The sequence below is a fragment of the Trichosurus vulpecula genome, chromosome 1 (genome assembly GCF_011100635.1).
Source record: "Trichosurus vulpecula isolate mTriVul1 chromosome 1, mTriVul1.pri, whole genome shotgun sequence".
NCBI lineage: Eukaryota > Metazoa > Chordata > Mammalia > Diprotodontia > Phalangeridae > Trichosurus > Trichosurus vulpecula.
The window spans coordinates 527967950-527992421 of record NC_050573.1 but is presented as its reverse complement, the minus strand read 5'-3'; the positions used below and the strand labels follow the sequence as shown (position 1 = coordinate 527992421).

Below are 24472 nucleotides of genomic sequence, written 5' to 3'. Positions count from 1 at the left end.
CCTTGAGAGGTAAAGTAATCTGCCTGTGATTATAAACTAGTCTGAATCAGAGGCACAACTTCTTGGTCTTCCTGACTTTAAGCTGGCCATTTATACATTAAGCAATGCTGCCTCTTAGTACAGGTGTGCTACTCTTGAACAATGGTGTTTCTGAAAAGTTGTGTGCCAATTAATTTTTATAAATCAAATCATAGCCCTGAGAAAAGCTAAAACAATAAAAGCTGTATGCTGTTATTGTGCAGCGGATTGATAGCTGGGCCTAGAGTCAGGAGGACCTGAGTTCCAATCCGGCCTCAGACACTTACTAGCTATGTGACACTAGGCAAGGCGCTTAACCCTGTTTGCCTTAGTTTCTTCTTCTATAAAACTGGGATAATAATAGGTTCTCCCCTTCTAGGATTGTTGTGAAGATCAAATGAGATAATAACTGAAAAGTGTTTAGCACAGTGCCTGGCACATAGTAAGCACTATATAAATGTTAGCAATTATTATTGTTATTATTAATATTATTTTAAGTGGACTAGAGGTACCTTATTGTCAAGTAACCCTGTAAAGGCCTTTTTCTATTACAAGCAGAGGCTCTCCATTTCCTGTATTTTATCAGCTTATGTTTCCATAACCATTTTTTTGAAGTGGAAAACAGCTGTATTTAGATCCCTAAGATGTTTTTAAAAGCACTGGACTTAGAAAACCTGAGTTTGAAACCTCTTTCCTCCAGCTGAGTGACCTTGGGCAAATCATTCAAGTTCTCTGAACCTCAGTTTCCAAAACGGGATAATATTTGCAAAGCAAACCTCAAAATGCTGCGTAAATGTTAGCTATTATTATCATAAAATAGTAAATACAAAGGACTTTGTAGCTGATTTAAAATGTTATACAAAAGCATTGTTATTAGTATTAACAAATGGATACTAAGTATTTAAAACAGTGTTAATTAATAGAAAAGCAATTTCTTCAGTAAGTAATGCCTTAGTCTGAAAGAGTTCGTGCACTTTCAAAATCACATTTATTTCCACGGCCACTCTACCTCTCGAATCACTAGAAGGGGTCATAAATGGTTGCTTAGACCCCAACATGAAGGATTCTATACAGTTAGCCTCTTTTTATATTTGTGCCCCATATTTCAGAGTCCTAACAGGAAAATGTTAGTCAAAGTGATTTACGGCAATACCCCGATAAAAATCATGTCTGGAATTTTTGGCACTAAGTCATTGTATTTACTAGACAAGTCACATTTAAAAAGCTGTAATTTTTCTGCAGCCATAAAACAGGATAAAATACCAATTTTGTTTAGCCTTGAGCATATAATCTTAGTGGGATCAGTTTATAAATCCTTTATCAGTCAGGAAGGATACCGGGAGTTAGCTTCTTGGTTTCAGTGATTTAAAAAAAATTTACCTCAATCTTTGTACAATTCTAATAAAATAGATAATATTTTATTTTGTATAATTCTAATAAAATAGCACAATAATAACCAAACTCTGATGAAATTCCCTTACTAGTCTACATATTTGTTCTAATTTGTTCTTGCCTGCTGTTCTTTTCTTTTCTACTTGTAGGTATCGCTTGGCAGGCCTACCTGGTGAATACCAGCACAGGAACATTACCAGCCCAGAGATTAACTATTGCTTGGTGAAAGACCTGATCATCTGGACCCAATATGAAATTCAAGTGGCAGCTTATAATGGAGCTGGTCTGGGAACGTTCAGCAGAGAAGTGACAGAATATACATTACAAGGAGGTGAGCTTGATTCCCCGTTCAAAATGTAATCTTAGTAGACTCTTTTCTTTACATAAGGTCAATGAGATGTCAGAATTTGGTAGTGTCAGTTAAAGCTTAGGTTCCCTATAAGTTCTAAGAGAGGATTATGAATATTTGAATTCAATTTAATAAATATTTGCCAAGAGGGTAAAGAGAGTTTTCTGATCGATATTTCTTGTATAGTTAATCTGTCCCCAAACTATAGAAGTCAAGTGAGGCCAATGGCAATTTTCTCCCTCCTACTCTGTGTCAGCTACTGTTCTAAGCTCTGGGGATGCAAAGAAAGACAAAAACAGTTCTTGACCTCATAGTTGAATGGGGAAGAAAACGTGCAAATAACTATGTACAAAGATATAGGCAAAATAAATGGAAGATAATCTCAGAGGGAGGCATTAGTGCATTAAGGAGGAATAAGGAAAGACTCCATGCAAAAGGTAATATTTTAGCTGAGACTTGAACAGAGACAGGGAGGCTAAGAGGCAGTGATGAAGAAGAGCATTTCAGGAATGGGGGAAAATCAGTGAAAATGGAAAGTTGGAAGATGGAGGTCTTATTTGTGGAACCACAAGTAGGCCAGTATGACTGGATCGTAGAATACATGAAAGAAGGTAAAGTGTAAGAATTCTGGGAAGAAGCTAGGTTGTGAAGGGCTTTAAAAGCCAGACAGATGATTTTCTATTTGACCCTACAAATAGTAGGGAGGCACTGGAGATTATTGAGTAGGAAAGTGACATGAATTGTTCTGATACAAACAAAGACAATCCCAATTTTCAACTGTATTTTTTAATTTGCTAGAGGAAATACACACACACACACACACACACACACACACACACACACTGTAACAGCAATGCTGTTTGCAGCTGCTGTGTAGGTATAAGGCCAACAACACCAGCACACAGGAGGACTGCTAGCACAGGTTCTTTGATGTGCTTTTCTAAGGAAAGCAACTTTAAGGGGTTTACAATCTTACTTTAATTAAACATAATATATTGTTCACTTAGTTCAGGGGGAAAAAAGCCAGTGCCCTGAACTTCAGAGAGTATACAAACAGAAATTACAAGCATGCATTATATAAACAGGGCAAATGAACACAAACTAGTAGATAGGTTTCTAACTGTCTAACTATAGCAATACATACAGTTACCAAAGAGAGAAGCCCCAACAGCTGGGTTTTCAAAGCTAGGGGCATCATGATGGCTCTCCATAGTCTCATCTGTTCAAATCATATAACACTCTTCCAGTGAGTGAGAGCCCCAAAACAAACCCCAACCTCAGATCATATGTACCCTTCTCAGGGTCAGAGGGCATCACAACCATGTGAGTCAAATCCATGTGATGTAGGCTTTCTTGTGACTTAAACCTTCTTCAGGGTCAGAAAGCATCACAACCATGGGACTCAAACCCATGTGAACTAGGTAGGCTTTCTTGTTTCTTAAGCAGGTCATCAAAGACTCTTGATTCAATCAAAGACTCCGATTGAAACAAAGGTGAGACTCATCAAAAGCACTTGATTACCTCAGCATTCCAAAAGAGAAAACAGTTAAAAAAAAGTCCCATCCTGATTACCATTACACACACACACACACACACACACACACACACACACATATACGCATGCGCGCACATACATGCACATACAATGAAACTATGGAATAAGAGAGGCACAGTTGGACAGCAATTTATCTGAAAAAATATTTGAATCTTCATAGGCTGCAAGCTCTATATGAACCAGCAGTGATTGTGGCAGCCATAAAAACTAACGCAATCTTGGGCTGCTTTAAAAGAGGTCTATCAGGGAAGCTAGGTGGCACAGTGAGTAGAGAGCCCTGGCCCTGGAGTCAGGAGGACCAGAGTTCAAATGTGGCCTCAGACACTTGACACACTTTTTTTTAAATTTTTTTTTTTGTTTTTTTGGCAAGGCAATTGGGGTTAAGTGACTTGCAGCTAGTAAGTGTGTCAAGTGTCTGAGGTCATATTTGAACTCTGGTCCTCCTGACTCCAGGGCCAGTGCTCTACTCACTGTGCCACCTAGCTGTCCCAACTTGACACACCTAATTGCCCTGCCTTCCCCCCTCCAAAAAAAAAAAGAGGTCCATCTTCCATGAATATGGAAGTAATAGTCCCTGGACAGAACACATGTGAAGCATTATGTTTAGTTCTGTATCACACGATTCAAGCAGGACGATGAAGAGGTGGAGAGTGTTCTGAAAAGGGCCACGAGGATGGTGCAGGGCTCTAAGTCCATGTCATATGTGAATCAGTTGGAAGAACTGGGAATGTTTAACCTAGAGAAGAGTAAACTGAGTGGGAACATGGTAGCTGTCAAATATTTGAAGGGTTGTCATGTGGAAGGGAGAGTAGACTTACTCTTTTGGGCCCAACAGGGCAAAAATGGAAGAATGGGTAGAAGTTACAGAGAGGGTTAAGTTAGAGGTAAATTTAGTCCTTATGTGAGTACAAAATTTCCAAGAATTAGAGCTGATCAAAAGCAGAATAGGCTGCTTTGAGAGGTGATGGATTCCCCCACGTTGGAAATCTTCAGGCAGAAGCTGAATGACCCCTTGTATAAGCTATTGTGGAGAGTCCTCTGGGGCTTGGGTTGGATTAGGTGGCTGTTGAGATCCTTTCCAACCCTTAATTCTCTGATCGAGTGATTCTCTAATTTTAAGAATGGAAGAGGAACTTTCTCAGGAATCCCTCTGTGAGTTCTTTTGCAAAAAGAATGGTCACTCCTGAGTTTAGTTTTTGGACAGTCTTATTTTCATTTGTTTCTACTTATTCAGGATCTCTTACATCTCTTTCCTCTTCTCTATTCCCACTATCACAACACTGGTCCTAGCGCAGTAACTCCCTAACTCGTCTTTTTGCCTTTCACACTCTCTCCGTGCCAATTCAGCCTTCCCAGTCCTGTGAGATTAGTGTTTTTCTCTCTCTCTCTCTTTCTCTCCCTCCCTCTCTCCCTCTCTCTCTCCCTCTCTCCCCCTCTTTCTCTCTATCTCTCTTTCTCTCCCTCTCTCTCTCTCTCTCTCTCTCTCTCTCTCTCTCTCTCTCTCTAAATACACATATATCTATACACAGACATATATATATATATATATATATATATATATATATATGTTTTATATTAGTCTTTTGCTCAAAACCCTTCAGTAGTTTCCTTATAATCTACCATCTAAAATACAAACTCTTTAGCTCTCCAGAGCCTGACATTGATGCTGCGTTTCCAGCTCATGCGACACTACCCACTTCCATAAAGTAGGCTCTTTGGCTTCCCCAATACACATCCCACCTGACTTTATTTCCTCATACCGGCCTTTCTGCCTAGAATGCCTTCCCATTCTTCTTTACCTGTTGAAATCAAGCCCAGCTCAACTGTTTACTCCTCTATGAAACCTTCCCTATTGTCCTCCAGCAGGAGGGATCCCCATTCGTAGCCAACCCCAAACGGCACATAGCATTTCATTTCCACGTTTTTATTTTCTGTCGTAGCTATTTGTGTGTCTCTATATTAGATTGTAAGCTCCATGGAAGTAGGGATCATATTTTCCTTGATCTTTGAACCTCCCCTAATACCCATAGTGTTTGAGACATGTTTAGTGACTGAATGACTTTATCAGATTTGCTTACATTGGTATTATTATTGTGCATATCTGTTGTTGGTCAGTGATATATCTATCTCACATAACATAGATGATAGTATGTGGTTCATAATGGATTTACTTTGTTTTGATTGCAATTCTCTGTCTTTCTGATTTCTTTTTTTTTAAGTTCATAGACTTCACTAGAACCAAATGAGACTAAAAGAAATCCTAAGCAGAACCTCATAAAATCTATAAAAATGAAATGTGTCAAGACTCACTTCAAACATTTGAAGACTTTCTTAGTAGTAAATTTCTTTACTTTTTTCTAAAATATTTTGGTCTTGCATGTAGAAATAAAAAAGTTAACTGCGCCCTAGGAAATGTTGCTTATACATTAATTTTACTGTACTGATGTTAGCAGGGATAAGATAAGCTTTCTGTTCACACAACTTTATGTAAATTACAGTCACCCAAATCCTTGCCCAGAGAATTTATTTTCACGGAGAATCAGAAATTAGTTTTATTTAGTGATTTGTATTCTCTTCTGATTCACAGGTGTGATTTTATTTGTTTGAGCATTTTACTACAGTAGCCTGACCTTTCTCAAATAATAGGGTTTCTAACTGCCCACTTCTTTCCCCAAACCATGCCTCAGACCTAATGTTCCTTGATATGACATGCTGTTATTATCATCCTTTATTGATTGGCTGTCTGTTGTCCTATATAAGTCTATAAATTCTCCCTTATAAATTAAGCGTTGTCAGTTCTGCATTCAGATTGACTAGCAGAACTATTCAGAATGCAAGCTAGTCCGTGAGAATCTGTTCCTCCTCGAACAGTTCTTAATTACTCCTTTGAAACAGGAAATAACTGAAAACCTGAACAATTCTGTGTAGTTAGTCTGTTTCAGAAAAACAGAATGAAATGAAATTTAGAAAGAGCCTAAATGACTAGCATGGTTATTAACAATATTGTATTGATATTAACTACGCTTATTACATTACACTCGAAGTGCACTGGAATCCTATATAACACTATCTCCAGGGTCCCAGCTCTGTGACAGCCATGTAGCTAACATTTATGCATTGCTTCATATATGTTATCTCTTTGGAACTTCACAGCCCTTGGAGATGGGTACTATTATTTTCCCCCATTATATAGATGAGAAAATTGAAACCCAGGGAAGTTAAGTGGTTTGGGCACAGCTAGTTGAGTGTCTGAAGTAGGGCTTGAATCCAGGGTTGTTTTGTTTCTGTTTTTTCTGGTTTCAGCCCTCTATACACTTTATGTTAAGCTGTAGCCAAGACTGTCTCATAATGAGCTTGTTTGGAATCTGAGTGAATCATTGAAGTAGGTATACTGACTTAGGATCTGAAATAGCACCTAAACTACAGAGTCTAAAGTTTGTTTTTTTTTAATCCATTTGTTAAATGGATTAAACTGGATTAACACTAAAATGTTGTTAATCAAAATTATTTTCTCCTTTGCTCTAAAGTAAGTGACATGGTGGTAAAATGATATGAAGACCACCTCTTTGAAAATTCCACTAAGGAACTAGCTTAGCCTGAACTTGGAAAGGTCCAGCTCATATTTATTGCCTTCCTTTGGGGTCTGGGATAGAATTATAATGCTAGAACTGACAGGACCCTAAAGGTAGTCTAGTCCAGATGGTCATCTGGAGCAGAGGTCATCTTCTCCCTAAGAGACTAAGAGATAGAGAAAGGAGAAGGAGAGGATTGGGAGATTCTGCTTCCTGCTGGTCTATTTCATCAGGCTGAGTGAAATTTCTGTAAGCTTGGATTGTAGATGAAGTGGCTGGTGTTACTTCCTGTGATCTACAGCACTTTAGATTGAGGCACTAAGGGAATCAGGATGGGATAGGGAGAGAAAGAGGGAGAGGGAGAGGGATGGGGATAGGGATGAAATAGGGAGAAGAAGAGGGAGAGGAAGAAGAGCAAGAAGGCAAAAAGAGGGAGGAGGTTGAGAAAAGAATAAGGAACAATAGAGAGGAGGATAGGAAAGGGGATAAGGAGAAGAAGAGGGAGGGGAATAGGGAAAGGGAAAGAGAAGAGTATGGGGAAGAGAGGGAAGGTAGGAAAAGGAGATGGATAGGAGGGGCAGGGGGATGCAGAGGGGGAAGGGGAGAGAGACATTGAACTTGTGATTGCAGTGGTATAAGGAACTCCTGGGAGAGAAAACTTCTAACTATGTGAGTGAGCACTTTTTCTGCATCTTAGAGTTTTAGGGAAATGCCTAAAGTATGGAGAAGTTAAGTGACTTACTTGCCCAGGATCACAGAGTCAGCATGTGTGAGAAGTAGGATTCAAACCCTAGTTTTTCTGGTTTTAAGGCTTACCCTCTATCCACTACACCACCCTACCATAAACAGAACACTAGATCTAGATCTTAGTATACTTAAAGGCACTTTAGTTCCTTTGGCCACTTGTCCCCCAGAACCAATGTAAACTTGTAAACTCATGGTTGCTGAAAATGCCAGAAACTGAAATAATATCTTATGAAAACTATTAGCCCAACAGAGCAGTAGTTCTGGAGTCAGACCTCAGGACCTGAGTTCCAATCCCACCTTGGATTCTTACTACCTGCCTGACCTTTGGCAAATCACATAAGTCCACTGGATCCCAGTTTCCACTTCTTAAAAATGGAGTGAATTGGATGGTCTCTGAGATCCCTTCCAGCTCTACAATTCTGGTCCTCCCACTTTTCCCTAAGTCTCTCTTCAACTCCACCTCAATACTTCCTTTGCCCTTGCTCTATGTAACTTCATTATAATCTTGTCTGTTGTTCTATCCTGATAATAAATCAGTGATTTGTCCTATTTAAAAGATTCTCTCAAACCCAAATAAAGCTTTTTATTTAAATACATAGACCCACCAGACCAAAAAAATGCTAAATTTCCCTAAAATAATCTCCAATTTGAATCTGTCCTTTATTGAATTCCATTTTATAATGAAGTCCCAGTAATTTATTATTTCACTATTCCAGATATATTAATTTGAACCTTGAATCCTCTCCTAAAGAATTATTTTAATCCCTTTGTGTTTTGAGGGACGTAACTCACCAAAATTTCATGTTAATAATGTGGAGATTTGAAACTCATCAACTACACCATTAAAACATCATCAGATGCATTTCTGAAGTATAAGTGTGGAAAGTAGAAAGAAGGGAGTTGTGAGTCCGCAAGTATCTTAAGCAGACTACTACTGGACCTCAATTTACTCATGTCTATAATGAGGATGTTGGATTAAATGGACCTAGATTAAATGGACCTTTCAAGTTCCCTTTCATTTGTGTCCTATAATTCTGTGTAAGCCAGACTAATAGCAAACTGTCATGTGAGTTAGGGGTAGAGAAGTAAAAAGTAATGAGACATTTCATAGAACTTAATCTTGTTACTTGATAGGCATCCCCCAAATAATACTTATCAGTTTATATCTTTTGTATTATAAATAAAAGAAAATATACACCTTTACCTTTGTTTAGAAGATAAAATATGGCAAAATGTAATACCTTTGTATGAATAAATACAAATGTTGATTTTTTTAAAAAAAATCATCAGCCAGCCCTTATCAAATCCTAAGGCATTCACTATGGCCAAAATTCTCTGCTAGAAGATGTGGTGCCCCCACACCATCTCTCCAAGGGGAACTTACCATTCATTTGGGGAGATAAAACAAATAAAAAGATAAATAACATTGCAAAGTAAATAATAATTCAAGACATTGAAGGAACAGATAGATGTTCAGGGCAGTTCTCAATCACCAATTGAATTATATGGGTAATTATTGCTTTAGGCTCTCAGAGGAAGGGGCTAGAATGATCAGAAAAGGCAATGTGAATGACATGAATTCTGAATTGGTAAAGAATGGGTAGGATTTGAATAGGTTGAGACAAGGCTTTTCTAGGTATTTGGGCATGCATGAGCTAAAGCACCGTGGTGGGAAAGGGGCAAAGACTCATCTGATTTGATACAGCACAGGAGTCCAGAAGATGACAAACTGAGATAAGACTAGAAAGGTAAGTAGTGGCTAGATTAAGTAAAGCCTTGAATGGCAGACTGAGAAACTCAGACACTATTTAGTAGGCAATGGGATGACACAAAAGCATTCTGAGCTGTGGAATGACATGATCAAAGCAGTGCTTAGGAAGACTTCTCTGGTAGCGATGTACAGGACAAACTAAATGAAGAAAGAGGCAAGACAAGGAGAGACAAATTGAGAGGCAATTAGTACAGCATTCTAGGCAAAAAACTGATATGTACATGAACTAGAGGGGTAACTGGTGAGAGTGGAAAGAAGAGCCATCTTTTAAAAACTTGAATCATAGATCTAGAAATAGAAAGGACCTCAGAGGTCAACAAATCCAACACACTTATTTTACAGAGGAGGAAAATGAGGCTGGCCAGGGGTTGTTGATTTGCCCCAGTTCACCCAAGCAATAAGAATCAGAGGCAGGATTTAAATTCAGGTCCTCTAAATCCAGAGTTGTTTCCATGATTTCTTTTGTTTTCAATTCATCTTCATTTCCAAACATGTTCCCCTCCTCAGAGGTGCATCCTGAGGGACAAGGTCAATGAAAGATTATGGAAGAAGGCTTGAGGAATATTAATGATGGATTAGATAAACTTAGACCAAAGATCCAGGAGAAGAAAATGCCCATAAGGTCCATTTCCTCTTGGAGAGTTCAGAGTGGAATGCCCCCCTCCAGTCTAGCTAAATGATGTCCTGAGAGTGAAAGTTTAGCACACTGGGCATAGTGGAAGAGTCAATTTATCTAATGCAGGTGAGAATTTGACTTCCAGGAGTATTTTGTAAGGAGCTGGTCCAGAATCTTTACATTTTAAACTACTTAAGTTTCTGTATTCCCAACTAATGCTGAATGTGCATCCTTCTTATCTGCATCATGGTTTTTCCAGCTGTGTCTCATTTTCCCTGATTGTGTCTTTCAGGGATTAAGGCAAGATTTCTGCTTGGAGAATTTTTTTGTACATGTAAACTAGATTTTTTCATTAGTTTACAGTGTACGTGTTCTTAATGTATATATTTTTACCCTACAAGTAAAGGATACTCAGAATATTTTTGCTCTTACATGCATGGATTTTTTTTATGTATATAGAAACTTTGTTTCTTTTTAATGCATATACACAGGTAGTCTCTCCTTTCCCACTTCAGTTAGCAATAATTCTTCCTAAGAATCTCACTATAGAGGGAGGTATTCTCCGCAGATTTTCTTTGAAAGGAATTGTGCTTTTCCTCGTGAACATTTTAGGCTTCTTTTTAATCCTATGGATGAGTCTAAGTGCTTTAATCCTATGGATGGGAAGTGGGTATGGGGTGGGCAGGGTATTGTCACTTCCCTTGATAGAGATCAGTCAGTGAACTTGTGCTCTTTCAATTGAACTTTGTAATATGTCTGAATTCTAACAAATGACACATATGGCTCCTCAAGGAGATAAGTTCCCAACCAGAATCTGCTCTGTATTGGCACTTCTGAATATGTCTTTGTGGAGGAAGGGTTTTTTTTTTTTTCCTAACCACAGAATTAACCACAGCTCTCTTTCTTGGAATTGCTCTGTATCATTGACCTCATTTCATGTCTCCTGGATTTAGCTGGTGTAAAGAATGGAATATGGCCCCATGGCTGGCAGGAGCACATGTCTAAAGAACATGAGGCCTTGGCTTAGTGATGCCTTCTCCTCTGAGGTGCAGTTATATTGTGTTTATCATTACAGTTTTCATTAACCTCCCAGTCAACTAAATTGTAGGTGAACCAAATGAAAGAAGGGTGTTAATTCTGTCCTTGAATTTTTTTTATCTGAGATGGAATGAAAACCAAGAAGGGAGCACCAAGAAAAGAAAAGAACATAAGGGAATAAGATATGTAGCAAAAAGCACCCAAGGTTGAAGAGAGGGTGATAATGGTCAAGGAATCTAGAGGGAGAGAAGTAGTAATTAGATTTTGAATTTTAAAAAAAATTGATCCGTTGGAAAAGAATTTAGAAATCTAGAAATTTTAGAAAGAAAATTAGGAAGGGGAAGGGAAAAAGGGGTTACATGATTAATTTGTGAAGGAATGAAAGAGAATACAGTGAGAGAGGGGTAAATGTATGGTTCAGGGGTCATCAAACTATGACCCACAGGTGAAATATAGCTCGCTGCTTATTTTTATAAGTATCCTGAGCTGAGAATGCTTTGTATGTCTTTAAATAAAGTTCTATTTTATTTAAAAATTTAAAAGCATTTTTTTAACTAAGAGACCATACAAAAACAGGCATGGAGAAGGATTTGGCCTGTGAGCCATAGTTTGCCAACCTTGGATTATAATCAGTCAGCCATCACTAATTAAGTTGCTTTTATGTGCCAAGCACTGTACTAAAAGCTAGGGACACAATAATAAAAACGGAGCTCTGTGTGTGTGTATGTGTGTGTGTATGTGTATATGTACATGTGTATATGGGCAGCTAGGTGGTGCAGTAGATAGAACACTGAACCTAGAGTCAGAAATACTCTTCTTGGGTTCAAATCTGGCCTCAGATACTTCCTAGATATGTAACCCTGTTTGCCTCAGTTCCTCATCTATAAAATGAGCTGAAGAACAAAATGGAAAACCATTTCAGTATCCTTGCCAAGAAAACTCCAAATAGGGTCACGAAGAGTTGGACACAACTGAAATGACTCAACCACGACAAATGTATGTATGTATATATTATATATACTTTATATATATATGCACATATATGTAAATACATATATGTGCTATGCTATAGACTATGCAATGTATTTGGAACCCTGGAATTGATTGTGAAACATGGAAGACACTAGCACAGGACTACCCAACATAGAGTGCCTGCATCAAAGAAGGTGCTCTGCTCTGTGAGCAAAGCGGAATTGCAGTAGCTCCAAAGAAAGGTGAGATCTGCAAATTTAGAGACATCGCCACTCCAAATATTTCTGTGGACTATTTGTGCCTGACTTGTGAAAGAGCCTTCTGAACTCATGCTGGTCTGATCAGCCACAGTTGGGCACATTGCACCTTGACCCAACATAATGATGTCATTTTAGTCTGTATATAGTACATATACACATTTTATATATACGTACATATATAATATATATGCATATAGTATGTATATACGTACAAACACAATACTGTTAAAATTGTCAATGAGCATTGGATTTCAAGTTAAAGACCTGGGGCCTAATCCTTGCTCTGCCATTTTTACCTCTGTAATCTTGGATAATTCAAGACTTCTTTAAGGCTCTCTCCTCATAGGATCATAGACGTAGAGCTGGAAAGGACGTTAAAGATCATCTATTCCAACCCTCCCATTTTACAGATGAGGAAACTGAGGTCCAGGAGGATTAATGACTTCTCCAAGGTCTCCTAAGTGATAAACATTTCAAGGGGGATTTGACCCAAAGCCTTTTCCCTATAGAGCCAGTATTGTGTTTTGTTTTGTTTTCCCTTTATACCATAGCACTGTTATAAGGCTCAAATGAGAGAATATACATGAGAATGAATTGAATATGGTGAACTCTAAGCAAAATTTACACATTATTTTTGTACTTATTATATGGAAATGTTTCTAGAAGCATAGATTTATAAAGTCTGAAGGGAACTCAACGACAATCTACTTTTACTTTTACTGGAAACATCTACAACTGCTTGAAGACCTCCAGTGATAGGGAATTCATTGCCACCCAGGAAGACCATTTTCATTAGCTACAATTATTATTTTTTTTTCTTGCTACTGAGCTAAAATGTGTTTCACTGTGACTTTCATCGTTAGTCCCATTTACATAGCTTGATCACAAACCAACTTACCATAAATGGCTCTGAATGACTTTTGTGTTTCCAAAAGTCAAATTCTGTGCCCCCCCCCCCACTTAAAAAGTTAAATTGCCTTGAGTATAAGCCCTTGACTCATGCTCTGAGGACAATTCCCAAGGAGAAATTCCAAACCTTTCCTCAGCTCACCCTTATACCCACAAGCTTACAGGTTAGCTCCTCAGGGGAGTGACTACTACCTTGGGTTGTAAGATTTTACTATAAGTCTATACTCTTAAAATTATACCTTGATACACAAGACACAGCAGTCTACTCTTTGATAAACCCAAAGAATCCAGCTTCTGGGCTAGGAATTCACTATTCCACAAAAACTGCTGGGGAAATTGGAAAATGGTATGGCAGAAACTGGACATAGACCAATATCTTATACCATATACCAAAATAAAGTCAAAATGGGTTCATGATGTAGAAATAAAGGCTGATACTATAAGCAATTTGGGAGAGCATGGAATAACTTACCTATCAGATCTATGGGAAAGGGAAGAATCCATGACCCAACAAGAGATAGAGAGCATTACAAAATGCAAAATGGATAATTTTGATTATGTTAAACTGAAAAGTTTTGTATCAACAAAGCCAATGCAACAAAGATTAGGAGGAACACAGAAAGTTGGGAGAAAAATCTTTACAACTAGTGTCTCTGATAAAAGCCTCATCTCTAAAATATACAGGGAACTGAGCCAAATTTATAGGAATAAAAGCCATTCCCCAATTGAGAAATGGTCAAAGGATATGAACAGACAGTTTTCAGAGGAAGAAATTAAAGATATCTATAGGCATATGGAAAAATGCTCTAAATCACTATTGATTAGAGAAATGCAAATCAAAACAACTCTTAGGTACTACATCTCTCCAGTCAGATAGGCTAACATGACAAAACAGGAAAATGATAAATGCTGGAGAGGATGTGGGAAAATTGGAACATTAATACATTGTTATTGGAGTTGTGAACAGATCCAGCCATTTTGGAGAGCACTTTGGAACTATACCCAAAGGGCTATAAAAATGTGCATACCCTTTGACCAAGCAATACCACTCCTAGGGCTATATCCCAAAAAGATCACACAAGTGGAAAAGGGACTGTATGTACAAAAATATTTATAGCAGCTCTTTTGTAGTAGCAAAGAATTGGAAATCAAGGGGATGCCCATCAATTGGGAAATGGCTGAACGTGTTGTGGTATGTGAATGTAATGGAATACTACTGTGCTATAAGAAATGGGAAGACTTTATAATAGCCTGGAAAGACCTACATGATATGATGCTGAGTGAGAGGAACAGAACCAGAAGAACATTGTACACTACCACAGACATATTGACTCTGTGATAACTGACTTTGATAGACGTGGCTCTTCTCAGCAATACAGAGCTCAAAGACAGCTCGAAAGGACTCATGATGGAAAAAGCTATCTATAGAGAAAGAACTGTGAAGCCTTCATGCAGATATTCCCTCTCTTTTTTTCTCTTCTTTTTTGGTTTTGTTTCTTCTCTCTCATGATTCATTCCATTGGTTATAATTCTTCTTTACAATTTTACTATTGTGTAAATAAGTTTAACATGAAGGTTTATATAGAATCTATGTCAGACTACATGCTATCTTGGGGGGAAGAGGGGAGGGGAGGGAAGGGAAGAAAATTTGAAACTCAAGAATATGTAGAACTGAGTATTGTAAACTAAAAATAAAAAAATTTAATTTAGAAAAAAAAGCAAAAAACAAAACCACTAGAGCTTGAGTTCCCACCAGTGGGCTCACTTTTATTAGTCAGCCAGTAGACACAATTATCTCAAAGGAAAGGCACTTATTAAGAAGGAATGGCAATTATAAAACATTCCCCCATAATCCTGAGGAGTAGTCTACCACAAAAACACATCACATAAATGAGAAGAGTAAGTATAGACATAAGAATACACTAGTAGTGAGGCACATATAGGGATTACATGTGACTAAAGCAACTCACATTTCTGGCAGTGGAGGACACTGATGTCCTTTTTCTTCCTCTGGTGACCTCACATTATCACCTGCCACCTGGGTTTCAATATCCCTGCTGGGTGGGGTGCTTATCTGGCTTCCCTGGCCTTGTTCCTCTCTGAAGCTCAACTCTCAACTGCTAGGACCAAGCCTCTTTTGAATCCGTAATTGTCTTCACTGCTGCCAGAGATTCACACTCATTCATGCTGCTTCCTGTCTCCAACTTTCTGTGTTTTTATGTCACCCTATGTTCCCTACTGGATAGGTTGACTCCTACTAGCTGCTCTGTTGCAAAATATCACAGGTATTAGGGGAGGATGGGAAGAAGACAGAGAGATCCTTTCCCCTGCTCTCTGGTAGAGACACAGGGGTCAGATTCCATGTAGCTAATTCTTGCCTATGCTGCATAACTGCTTCCAAGGCTGCAAGGTTTCAATTTTTTTTCTATTAAATTTACAAGCATTTATTTTCTCTCCCTCCCACCTTATCCCCTACCCCCACTGAGAAGTTAGAGGGGAAAAAAAACTAGTAAACCTTTGCATAGTCTAACAAAACAAATTCCCACAATGGCCATATTCAAAAATTTATGTCTTATTTTGCACATACAGTCCATCATTTCGCTGTCAGAAGAACATTCTTCATCATTAGTACTCAAAAATCCGTGATTGGTCTTTGTATTGATCACAGTTCTTAAGTTTTTCAGAGTTGTTCATTTGTTACATTGTTATTTTATAAATTATTCTCCTGGTTCTGCTCACTTTATTCTGCATCAGTTCATAGAATTCTTTCCAAGTTTTTCTGAAATCATCCCTTCTTCCATTTCTTATGGCACCATAGAATTCTATTCCATTTATATGCCATAATTTGAGCACCTTTTCCCCAAATAATGAGTATCCCCTTATCTTGCAGGTCTTTGCTACTACAAAAAGAGCTATTACAAATATTTGTATGTGCATGTCCTTTTCTTCTTTCTTTGCTTTTTTTTTTACCTAGAAGTGCTATTTCTGGGTCAAAGGGTATACACAGTTCAGTATGGAATGGTTCTGAATTGCTTTTCTGAATATGTGGATTAATTCATAGCTTCACTAACAGTGATTTAAAGTTCCTGATTTCCTACAGTCCCTCCAACATTTGCCATTTTCTCTTTTTTTGTCAATTTTGCCAATCCGATAGGGGTGAGTAGAACCTCAAAGTTGTTTTAACTGACTTTTCTACAATTATTAATGATTTTGAGTATTTTATCTATTTTCTTTTTGAAAACTTGTTTATATTCTTTGTATTTGAATTGGGGAGTGGCTCTTATTCTTAAAAATTTGGATCAGTTACCTGTAAATGTTGGAAATGAGACCTTTATAGAGAAGCTTTCTGCAAAACCTTCCCCCCACCCCCAGTTTCATGTTTCCCTTCTAATCTTAACGTCATTGGTTTTACTGTGAAAACTTAGTTTTAAATACTACCCAGGGTGTGGCCAGTCTTTAGCTAATAGCCAGCTGCCCTTCTAATCTATCAGAGAAACTTTCATACTTCTTAAAGAGATAATCAAGCAACAGAATTCTCTTTGGAGCATGTTTTAAGACTTTAACACCTTGTCTACCTGTAATCTACCCCTTAATTTCTTTTTTTTAATTTTTGGAGGGGGAAAGGCAAGGCAATTGGGGTTAAGTGACTTGCCCAAGGTCACACAGCTAGTAAGTATGTCAAGTATCTGAGGCCAGATTTGAACTCAGGTCCTCCTGACTCCAGGGCTGGTGCTCTACTCACTGCACCACCTAGCTGCCCCAATCTGGCTCTTAATTTCATTGATTATATCTGTTGGGCTGAGGGGTGATCTGGAAATGGGACCATCTTCCCCCACATATTTTAACTAATGGCAGCATTGCTAGAATAACATCCTCTAAATGTCCTAAGTTTTGGTATTCTGACTCCAGTCCATTTTCCAGTCAACTAAAGCACAGATATGACCTTGCCATCCCACTTTTTCAGTAAATTCCAGTGGCTCCTTATCACCTCCAGGATCAAATATCATAGTCTGTTTGGCATTCAAATCCCTTCACAACCTGGCCCCTTCCTACCTTTCCAGCTTTCATTTACCTTACTCCCTCCCCGACTCCCCTCTGCTACTTACTGTGAGATCTAGTGACCCAGTCTCTTCGATGCTCCTCCCACAGGATACGCCATATATCTATTTAAGGCACTTTCACTGGTTGTTCCCCAAGCCTGGTATTGTCTCCCTCCTCATCTCTACCACTTGGCTTTCCTGGCTTCCTACAAGTCTCAGCTAAAATCCCACCTTCTGTAGGAAGTCTTTCCTGACCCCCTCTAATGCCAATGCCTCCCTTCTGAGATTATCTCCAATGTATTCTGTATGTATTTTATATGTACGTAATTGTTTTCATATTGTCTCCTCAATTAGTACCATGAGCTCCTCAGGAGCAATGACTATCTTTTTTTTTCCTTTCTCTGCATCGTCAGCACTTTGTGCAATGTCTGACACATAGTAGGCTTATAATAAATATTTATTGACTGAGTGACTTTAAAAATTTGTTTCATTCCTTTATATTCAAATCATATATGTCAATGTAGTATTTAATATGGTCCTAGGCTTTGTTTACAATGCAGCATCTCTTGATGCAGCAGCAATACCTGAGAGGAAGTAGCTTGGCTATCTTGACCCAAAGATTGATGTTATAGGACATCTTTTAGCCTCTGGGCTCCTAAACCCTGGAAAAGCTTGGGGAGCAGCTAAGCCCTTGTAGTCTGATGTTCTAGCTGAGTGGATTTAAAGTATGACAGAGCCATTAGCAATCACCTTAGAAAACTCCTGGGGGACTGATTAGATTCTTCAAGACAAGAAAAGGGCAATTAGCGTACTTGTCTTTGAAAAGGAGAAATATAATAACTCAAAATTAATAATTTGTCAACGTAACCTAGAAAAATATTAGAATGTATCTAAAAAATAATTTTGCAAACTACTAACTCCCAGGGAATAATGCAAAAATAGACATGTGTTTGAGAAAAATAAATTCTGTTGGACCAGTCTGATTTTTCAGGAGTGTGGTGAGCTGATCCTTCAGGGAAGTAGGATCTAATTTGTCATGAATTTAGAAAGGCTTTTGATTTTGTTCTACATGAGATATTTATTGGGGTGCAGAGAAAATATGGTGGAATTGATACTATTGTTAGATGGGGAGGCAACTTCTTAGAGAGTCTTCCTCAAAGGACTTATAAATGATTCATTGTTAGCCTAGAGTGAGAAGACTGAAGGACAAATGAATGCTGACCCGACTCAGTGTCAGGCATGGAAAAGGGACAAATACAAATACACTTCTACCATCTTGATGTGTAGTCTCAACCCTCAACTCTGTTTCCAATGGCTTGTTTTCTTAGAATGCAATTATTTTGGTAATCTCTGATTTATTTCCAGTGAAAACCCAAAAAGGAAGATAAGAGACCTTTGTCTGTCTTGTGTTCAGTAGAGTATGATACTTACATCTGAATTAATTTGGTTTTATACCTTCCTTTCATTTGTCACAAACCTCATTTTTCTTTTAGGCCTTATTTCTTATTGAGGCTTATTAAAAATGGATGGTTTATCTATTTTAGTTCTTCACACATTTCAAATACCAGCTTACCCTTCTACAAGCATACAGTAATTATTTCATATATACCTCTCCTTGCTTTTTCTTAATCCCTCCTCCATCCCTCCTGTTGCCCATTATCTTGTCTACCAACCCCATTTAATAGATTTTATTCACAGAGCCTCTGTGACCTTTTCTGCTAAAGGCATTTTAAAATGCGACATATTAACTTACAATCAAGAGGCAAACTTCTCATGCATTTCTAGCCAAGTGAACTTTGCAGGGGTGAGTGGAAAGGTTGCTTCTGTCATGATGGCTATGGCCTAAAATTCCAAAATGTCTAGAACCTGAGTTCCATTTTCAAATATCCATGATGGTGGTCCCCAAATCAAATAGAAAATAACATAAAATTACTAAGGGAATTCTTTCTAAACATTTCCTGAAATCAGTATACTTTAGATTTCTTGTAGTTGAAAGAATGGATAGTATAAGTTATACAAAAGTAAACCCGACAAATAATTAGAAAGCTTTTCATTTCTCCTCCAGTAACTTTCTAATCATTTGGAGGTGAAGAATTATTAGTTTGAAGCCATCAGTAACTTTGATCTGATGCAAATTTTTGAAAATAAATTTTCATTTTAATTATGAACTTAACAAAAAAGAGATGTATTCCTACATGTAAAATAGAACACGAAAAGGAATTATATCTGAAACCAGTCTCTATTCTATACAGCTTATTTTTTTAAAGTCTACAATAAATTCAACATGTTATTTTCAAAGCTGTCCTACTTGTCTGTTTCCTTTTGAACTTCCTTCTGTGCATTTTTTAAAAAAAAAATGCTTCAATGACCCTCTTTTTTCTTTTGCAACACTGTTGCTAGTTCTCATCTCCCTCCCTTCAAATCTAGTCAAACATATACCCAATTATAAAAAATAAAGAAAAGAAAATATAACCTTTTCAACAAACAAGTATAGTCAAGCAAAAGAAATCTACCTATTTGCTGTATCCAAAAGTATGTATCTTTTTCTGTACCATGAGCCCATCACCTGTCTATTAGGAGGTGAGGAACATGCTTTATCATTGGTCCTCTAGAGTTGGGATTGAAAACTGCATCGATCAGAGTTCTTACATCTTCACATGCTTTATCATTGGTCCGCTAGAGCTGTGATTGAAAACTGCATCGATCTGAGTTCTTACATCTTTCAAAGCTGGCTTTTTTCCCCAGTATTTTTGTTACTGTTTAAATTGTTCTTCTGGTTCTTCTCATTTCATTCTATCTGATGCAAATTTAGTATGAGGTTCACAAATTTTTGTTCAAAACTATCCAGGTATTCATGGGAGGCTATAACTTCATCACAGACAGAAGGATTGGACTGGAGATTACCAGAGAAGCTGAGGGTGTAACGTTCTATACCATTAGAATACAAACATTGAATGTGTTTTGGTTCTACACCAAAATAAACCACCATACATTAGCAAACGTATGCTATCCATCTCTTCAATGTATTCATTAAGATGCAGATGTTGATTTTCTATAAAGGGTCTAAAGATAAATTATACCATAAATCATTGTTTTGAGCATAGCGATATTTGTATTTTTTCTGGTCATGTTTCTTGATCGTTTTCTTTGTATAACAGGTATTTTTGTGCTATCATGATTTATTCTGGTTTCAGAACATTACCTTCTAATGAAAGAGAAATATTTCATATTTAAAACAAAATGAAAAAAAACATTTGGTTATCCAAATTTCTAAAACATTAGTAAAAAGTCTCTAAATGTTCACTTGGGCTTAGAAATGTTTTCTAGATTAAGGATTATAAATGAGAGCTCTGTTTGTAAGCGCCATTCTTATATCCTCTTGGGAAATTCTTGTTGTGGCACAAATGACATTGAACAAAAATCACATACCTTAATTGTGAAAGACTTCCAAGGCTTCAGCTTCTACCTGTGGAATAGGGCAATATTCTACATCCTACGCTATTTCCTGAAGCGTCATAGAAAAGAGCTGAATAAAAAGTAGAAATAGGATAGATGCATCATTAGGTGTGTTCTTAAATCTAACCGTGTATTAACTTAGAAAAATGTGGCTTGCTGTTTTCCACTGTACAAAAGATTGTTTCCAGATTCCAGATGCAGTCTATATAAGCAGTCAGCGTAATTTCTTTTTTTTTCTGGAGTTTTAATTCCACCAGTGTTGAAAACTGGTATGGAAACTCTCTCCAATAGAGATGGACAACTCATTTGTAATTTATAACCTTAGAATATTGCCTGGGGCACTGAGAGGTGGAGGGACTTGTTCATAGCTACACAGCTAGTAGGTGTTAGAGACAAGACTGCACCCCAAGGCTGGCCTTTCTTCACTACGCCAAGCTATATTCCTTTGAAAATAGCTTAAAATTTGGATATAATTTAGAAGTAGGTAGAGAATCTAGGATTGCATTTCTCATTCATTTTTTACTAAAATGGCAATAATCCAGTTACAGATGCATAGCTACGGTATTAAAAATGACCTTTTGTCCATACCCCAAAAGGCATCCTTTGAAGTGCAGAATTTATCATAGCCTCCCACCCACAACCTGAAGGTTAAACACTGTTGGAGTCAAATAGGAATTCTAGGATATAGATTTTACTTGTTGTACAGAGAGAAGGGAAGTGATTATGTTGGTATCACCATACACACACACACACACACACACACACACACACACAAACATAGACCTTCAGTGACTCTCCATTTCCTACCAAATAAAGTATAAATTCCCAGTCTTGGTATTTAAGGTCCTCCTTAATCTTGTTCTAACCTACATTCCCAACTTACCTCACACTTCTCCATATGTTTTCTACATTCCAGCAAATCTAGATTGCTCTCTATACTTGGTTTGAGATGACCTTTTCCAGCCACCATGTCTTTGCTCCCACGGGCCCCATACCTGGAATGCCCTTCACCATGTACTGAAGTTCTTCCCTTCTTTTAAAACTCAACTCAGGGGCTGCCATGACCATAAATCATTTTCTCTTTATCCCTTAATTGAAATCCTGTCTTCCATTTTTCATAGAACATTAAATGGTCTTTACATTTTTTATCATAGTTATTTGTGTCCATGCCTTTTACTCATCTTAAACTGTAAACTCTTTGGGAGCAGGATCTGTGCTTATATCTATCTTTGTATCCCTAGTGTCTCACATAATGTCTTGTATATATAGGAATTTGTTAAGTGTTTTTCTCCATTGAATTCAATCACATTGAAAAGTGCTAAACTTGAAAATGTCTAGAGGAATTAAAAAGCCACATGTAGTCACAGGCTTCCATTGCAAATCAGTGTCTTTTACTACAAAGTCCAGGCGTGGATCACACTCAATAGGATGACGACAACAATTGGACTGTAGGAAAGGGCCTGTGTAGGGTGCAGTCAGCACTAATGGAGGAGATGCTTCCTGCTCCTCATCCCCCCGCCCCGTCCCCCCTTCACTTGGTGGAGATCACACACTCACTGGAGTACTGAAATTTGTATGCTGTTGTCACTTGTCTCCCAGATACAAATGAACTTTGATGAGCTATGTTGCGTGCAGGTATAAATGGCCCCATGAGTGCTGCCAGAGGACAAAGGGACAGTCCAACCAATCTTGATACTTCCTCTCCTCGATCTAGAGCAGGAGCCAACTAGTCCAAACTCCTTATTTTACAGATGAAGAAACTGAGGACCAGAGAAGTTAAATGATTTGCCTAAGGTCTCACAGGAAGTATCAGAAGCAGGATTTGAACTCAGGCCTTCTGACTCCAGAGCTAATATGTCTTCCAATGTACCACCCTATCTCTTATCTATGCCTCTTGTCCTTTCCCTTTCCCTTTATAATACTTTTTTGGTTCTCTCCAAATTTAACCCCTATGTTCACACAAATGCTCTGTGTTTTCCTTTTACCATTTCTCCCTACTACATTGCTGTTAAAACCTTGAGAAGATTCTGGCACAATCATCTACATACATGGGTTAGTCACAGCTCTGCTCCAGGGCAACAACATCTGGAGAGGGCAGGTTTCCACCCCAAAGATCCCATGTCCATTGTAAACATCCCCCAAGTCCCATGAGGGATAATGGTCAGTCTCCCTTGGGGGAGGACTAACTCTCCTCCCGACTGGATGAGAATGTCCTCTATCCTCTCCATCTCTGCCCCACCCCCCACCCACTCAACTGAATTTTCCCCAGGTGCAGCAATTGCTACTTATGGCTCTGCACATGGGAGCTCTATATGCACTTGATAAAATCCATGCACTGAAACTCCTTTTGGATTTTAGTATCTGAGCTGGACCTGCTCATTAGCCAAGCTTCAGCTTTCTTCTTAAGGAAGATATGTTGACCCGACCCCCACCCCAACCCCAGCTAGAAGTGTAGAAACAACAGCTGCATAGCACCCTGGGAAAGAAAGTTATGGAATGACCTACATGAAAGTGACACAGCAGGATCGGATGATACGCTACTTAACATCTTAGATAACTGGAGGCAGTAGCACCGGACCTAAATGAAGGCAATGATCCTGGTACTGGCAGATAAAAAGTGATATGCATGAGGCTTGCTAATGAGTTTAAAACACTTACAGGATGAGCATAAGTGCGAAGTGGGAGCACGCCAAACTGAACAGAAATGGTACTGACCCCTTAGGCAGTCTTGTAATCCTAGTCGATGATACACTGGAAAAAAGAAGGATCCATACATATTCTCTTTATATATGATACGAAGACTTAATGTGATGATAGTATTTTAGGGATGCAGTATAAAAATGAGAAGCAAATGAATGGACCCGTCCATGGTGTCAGGATGAGCTGAGTTCAAGTCCTGCCTCTGGCAATGCTGGCTTTGACAAGGTTCCTTGCATTTGGAACGGTGGAGAGAGTGCTTGAATTGAAATGAGGAAGACCTGAGTTCCAGTATAGCCTCAGATACTTAGGAGCTTTGTGACCCTGGATTTATACTCCCCTAGTCTCAGTTTCCTCATCTGTAAAATGGGGATAATAATAACAATACCTACCCTCACACAAAAACCTTAGGGTTTTATTGTGAAGATCATATGAGAAACCACAGACACAGGGCTTCCAAAACCTCAAAGCTGCTGTAAAAATATTAGCTGACTAGCCAGCTAAGCCCATGCTGAACTCATTAACGGAGGACGTTTCTACACTTGGGTTCAGGCCAGCTATGTGTATCCTCAGAGCTACGGAAGACAAGGGAGGAGAGAGAGCTCTGGGCGGGGAGAGAGGGACCCCACTCTGTGAGGAGGGGATGCTGCTCTTTCAGAAAGCCTCCAAATACTCCCCGTGCTGTGGTCCTGGTTTTGGAAGAGGATATTTCAAACATCCTTGAAAAACAATAGAGTGGATCCACTTCGACTAAACTGTGTCTCTCTTCCATTATCACTTCACTAACCTATCCAGGCTCTGTTGGCACTGGGTTAATGAGGTGCTAATGGGTGAAAAAATGTTCTTGCTCTTACTTGCCTTGCACCTGTGTGCCGTCCCATTTCATGAAAACTGTCTAGAGCCTCCCTCCCCTGGTATCTGGCACATCTCAAGCAAAAAAAAAAAAAACAACCCAAAACTTGTTTTGTAAAGCACACAGAAAAGCAGATGTCTCAAATGTTAAGGTTATGTTTTATCTGAATTAATTATAACAGATAATGTGGCTTATTTGTAAAAGATGTCTTATCTTAACAATGTCTG

General features: G+C 38.3%; 1 protein-coding gene across 2 annotated transcripts in view; it reads left to right on the top strand.

The window, feature by feature from the left end:
• SDK1 (sidekick cell adhesion molecule 1) overlaps nt 1-24472 on the top strand; it is a 1168267-nt gene that overhangs the window by 881786 nt on the left and 262009 nt on the right. For both annotated transcript variants that reach the window (XM_036741470.1, XM_036741469.1), the window contains one exon: nt 1560-1741. In XM_036741470.1, the coding sequence (XP_036597365.1) occupies nt 1560-1741 (182 nt within the window). The remainder of the gene's footprint in view (nt 1-1559; nt 1742-24472) is intronic.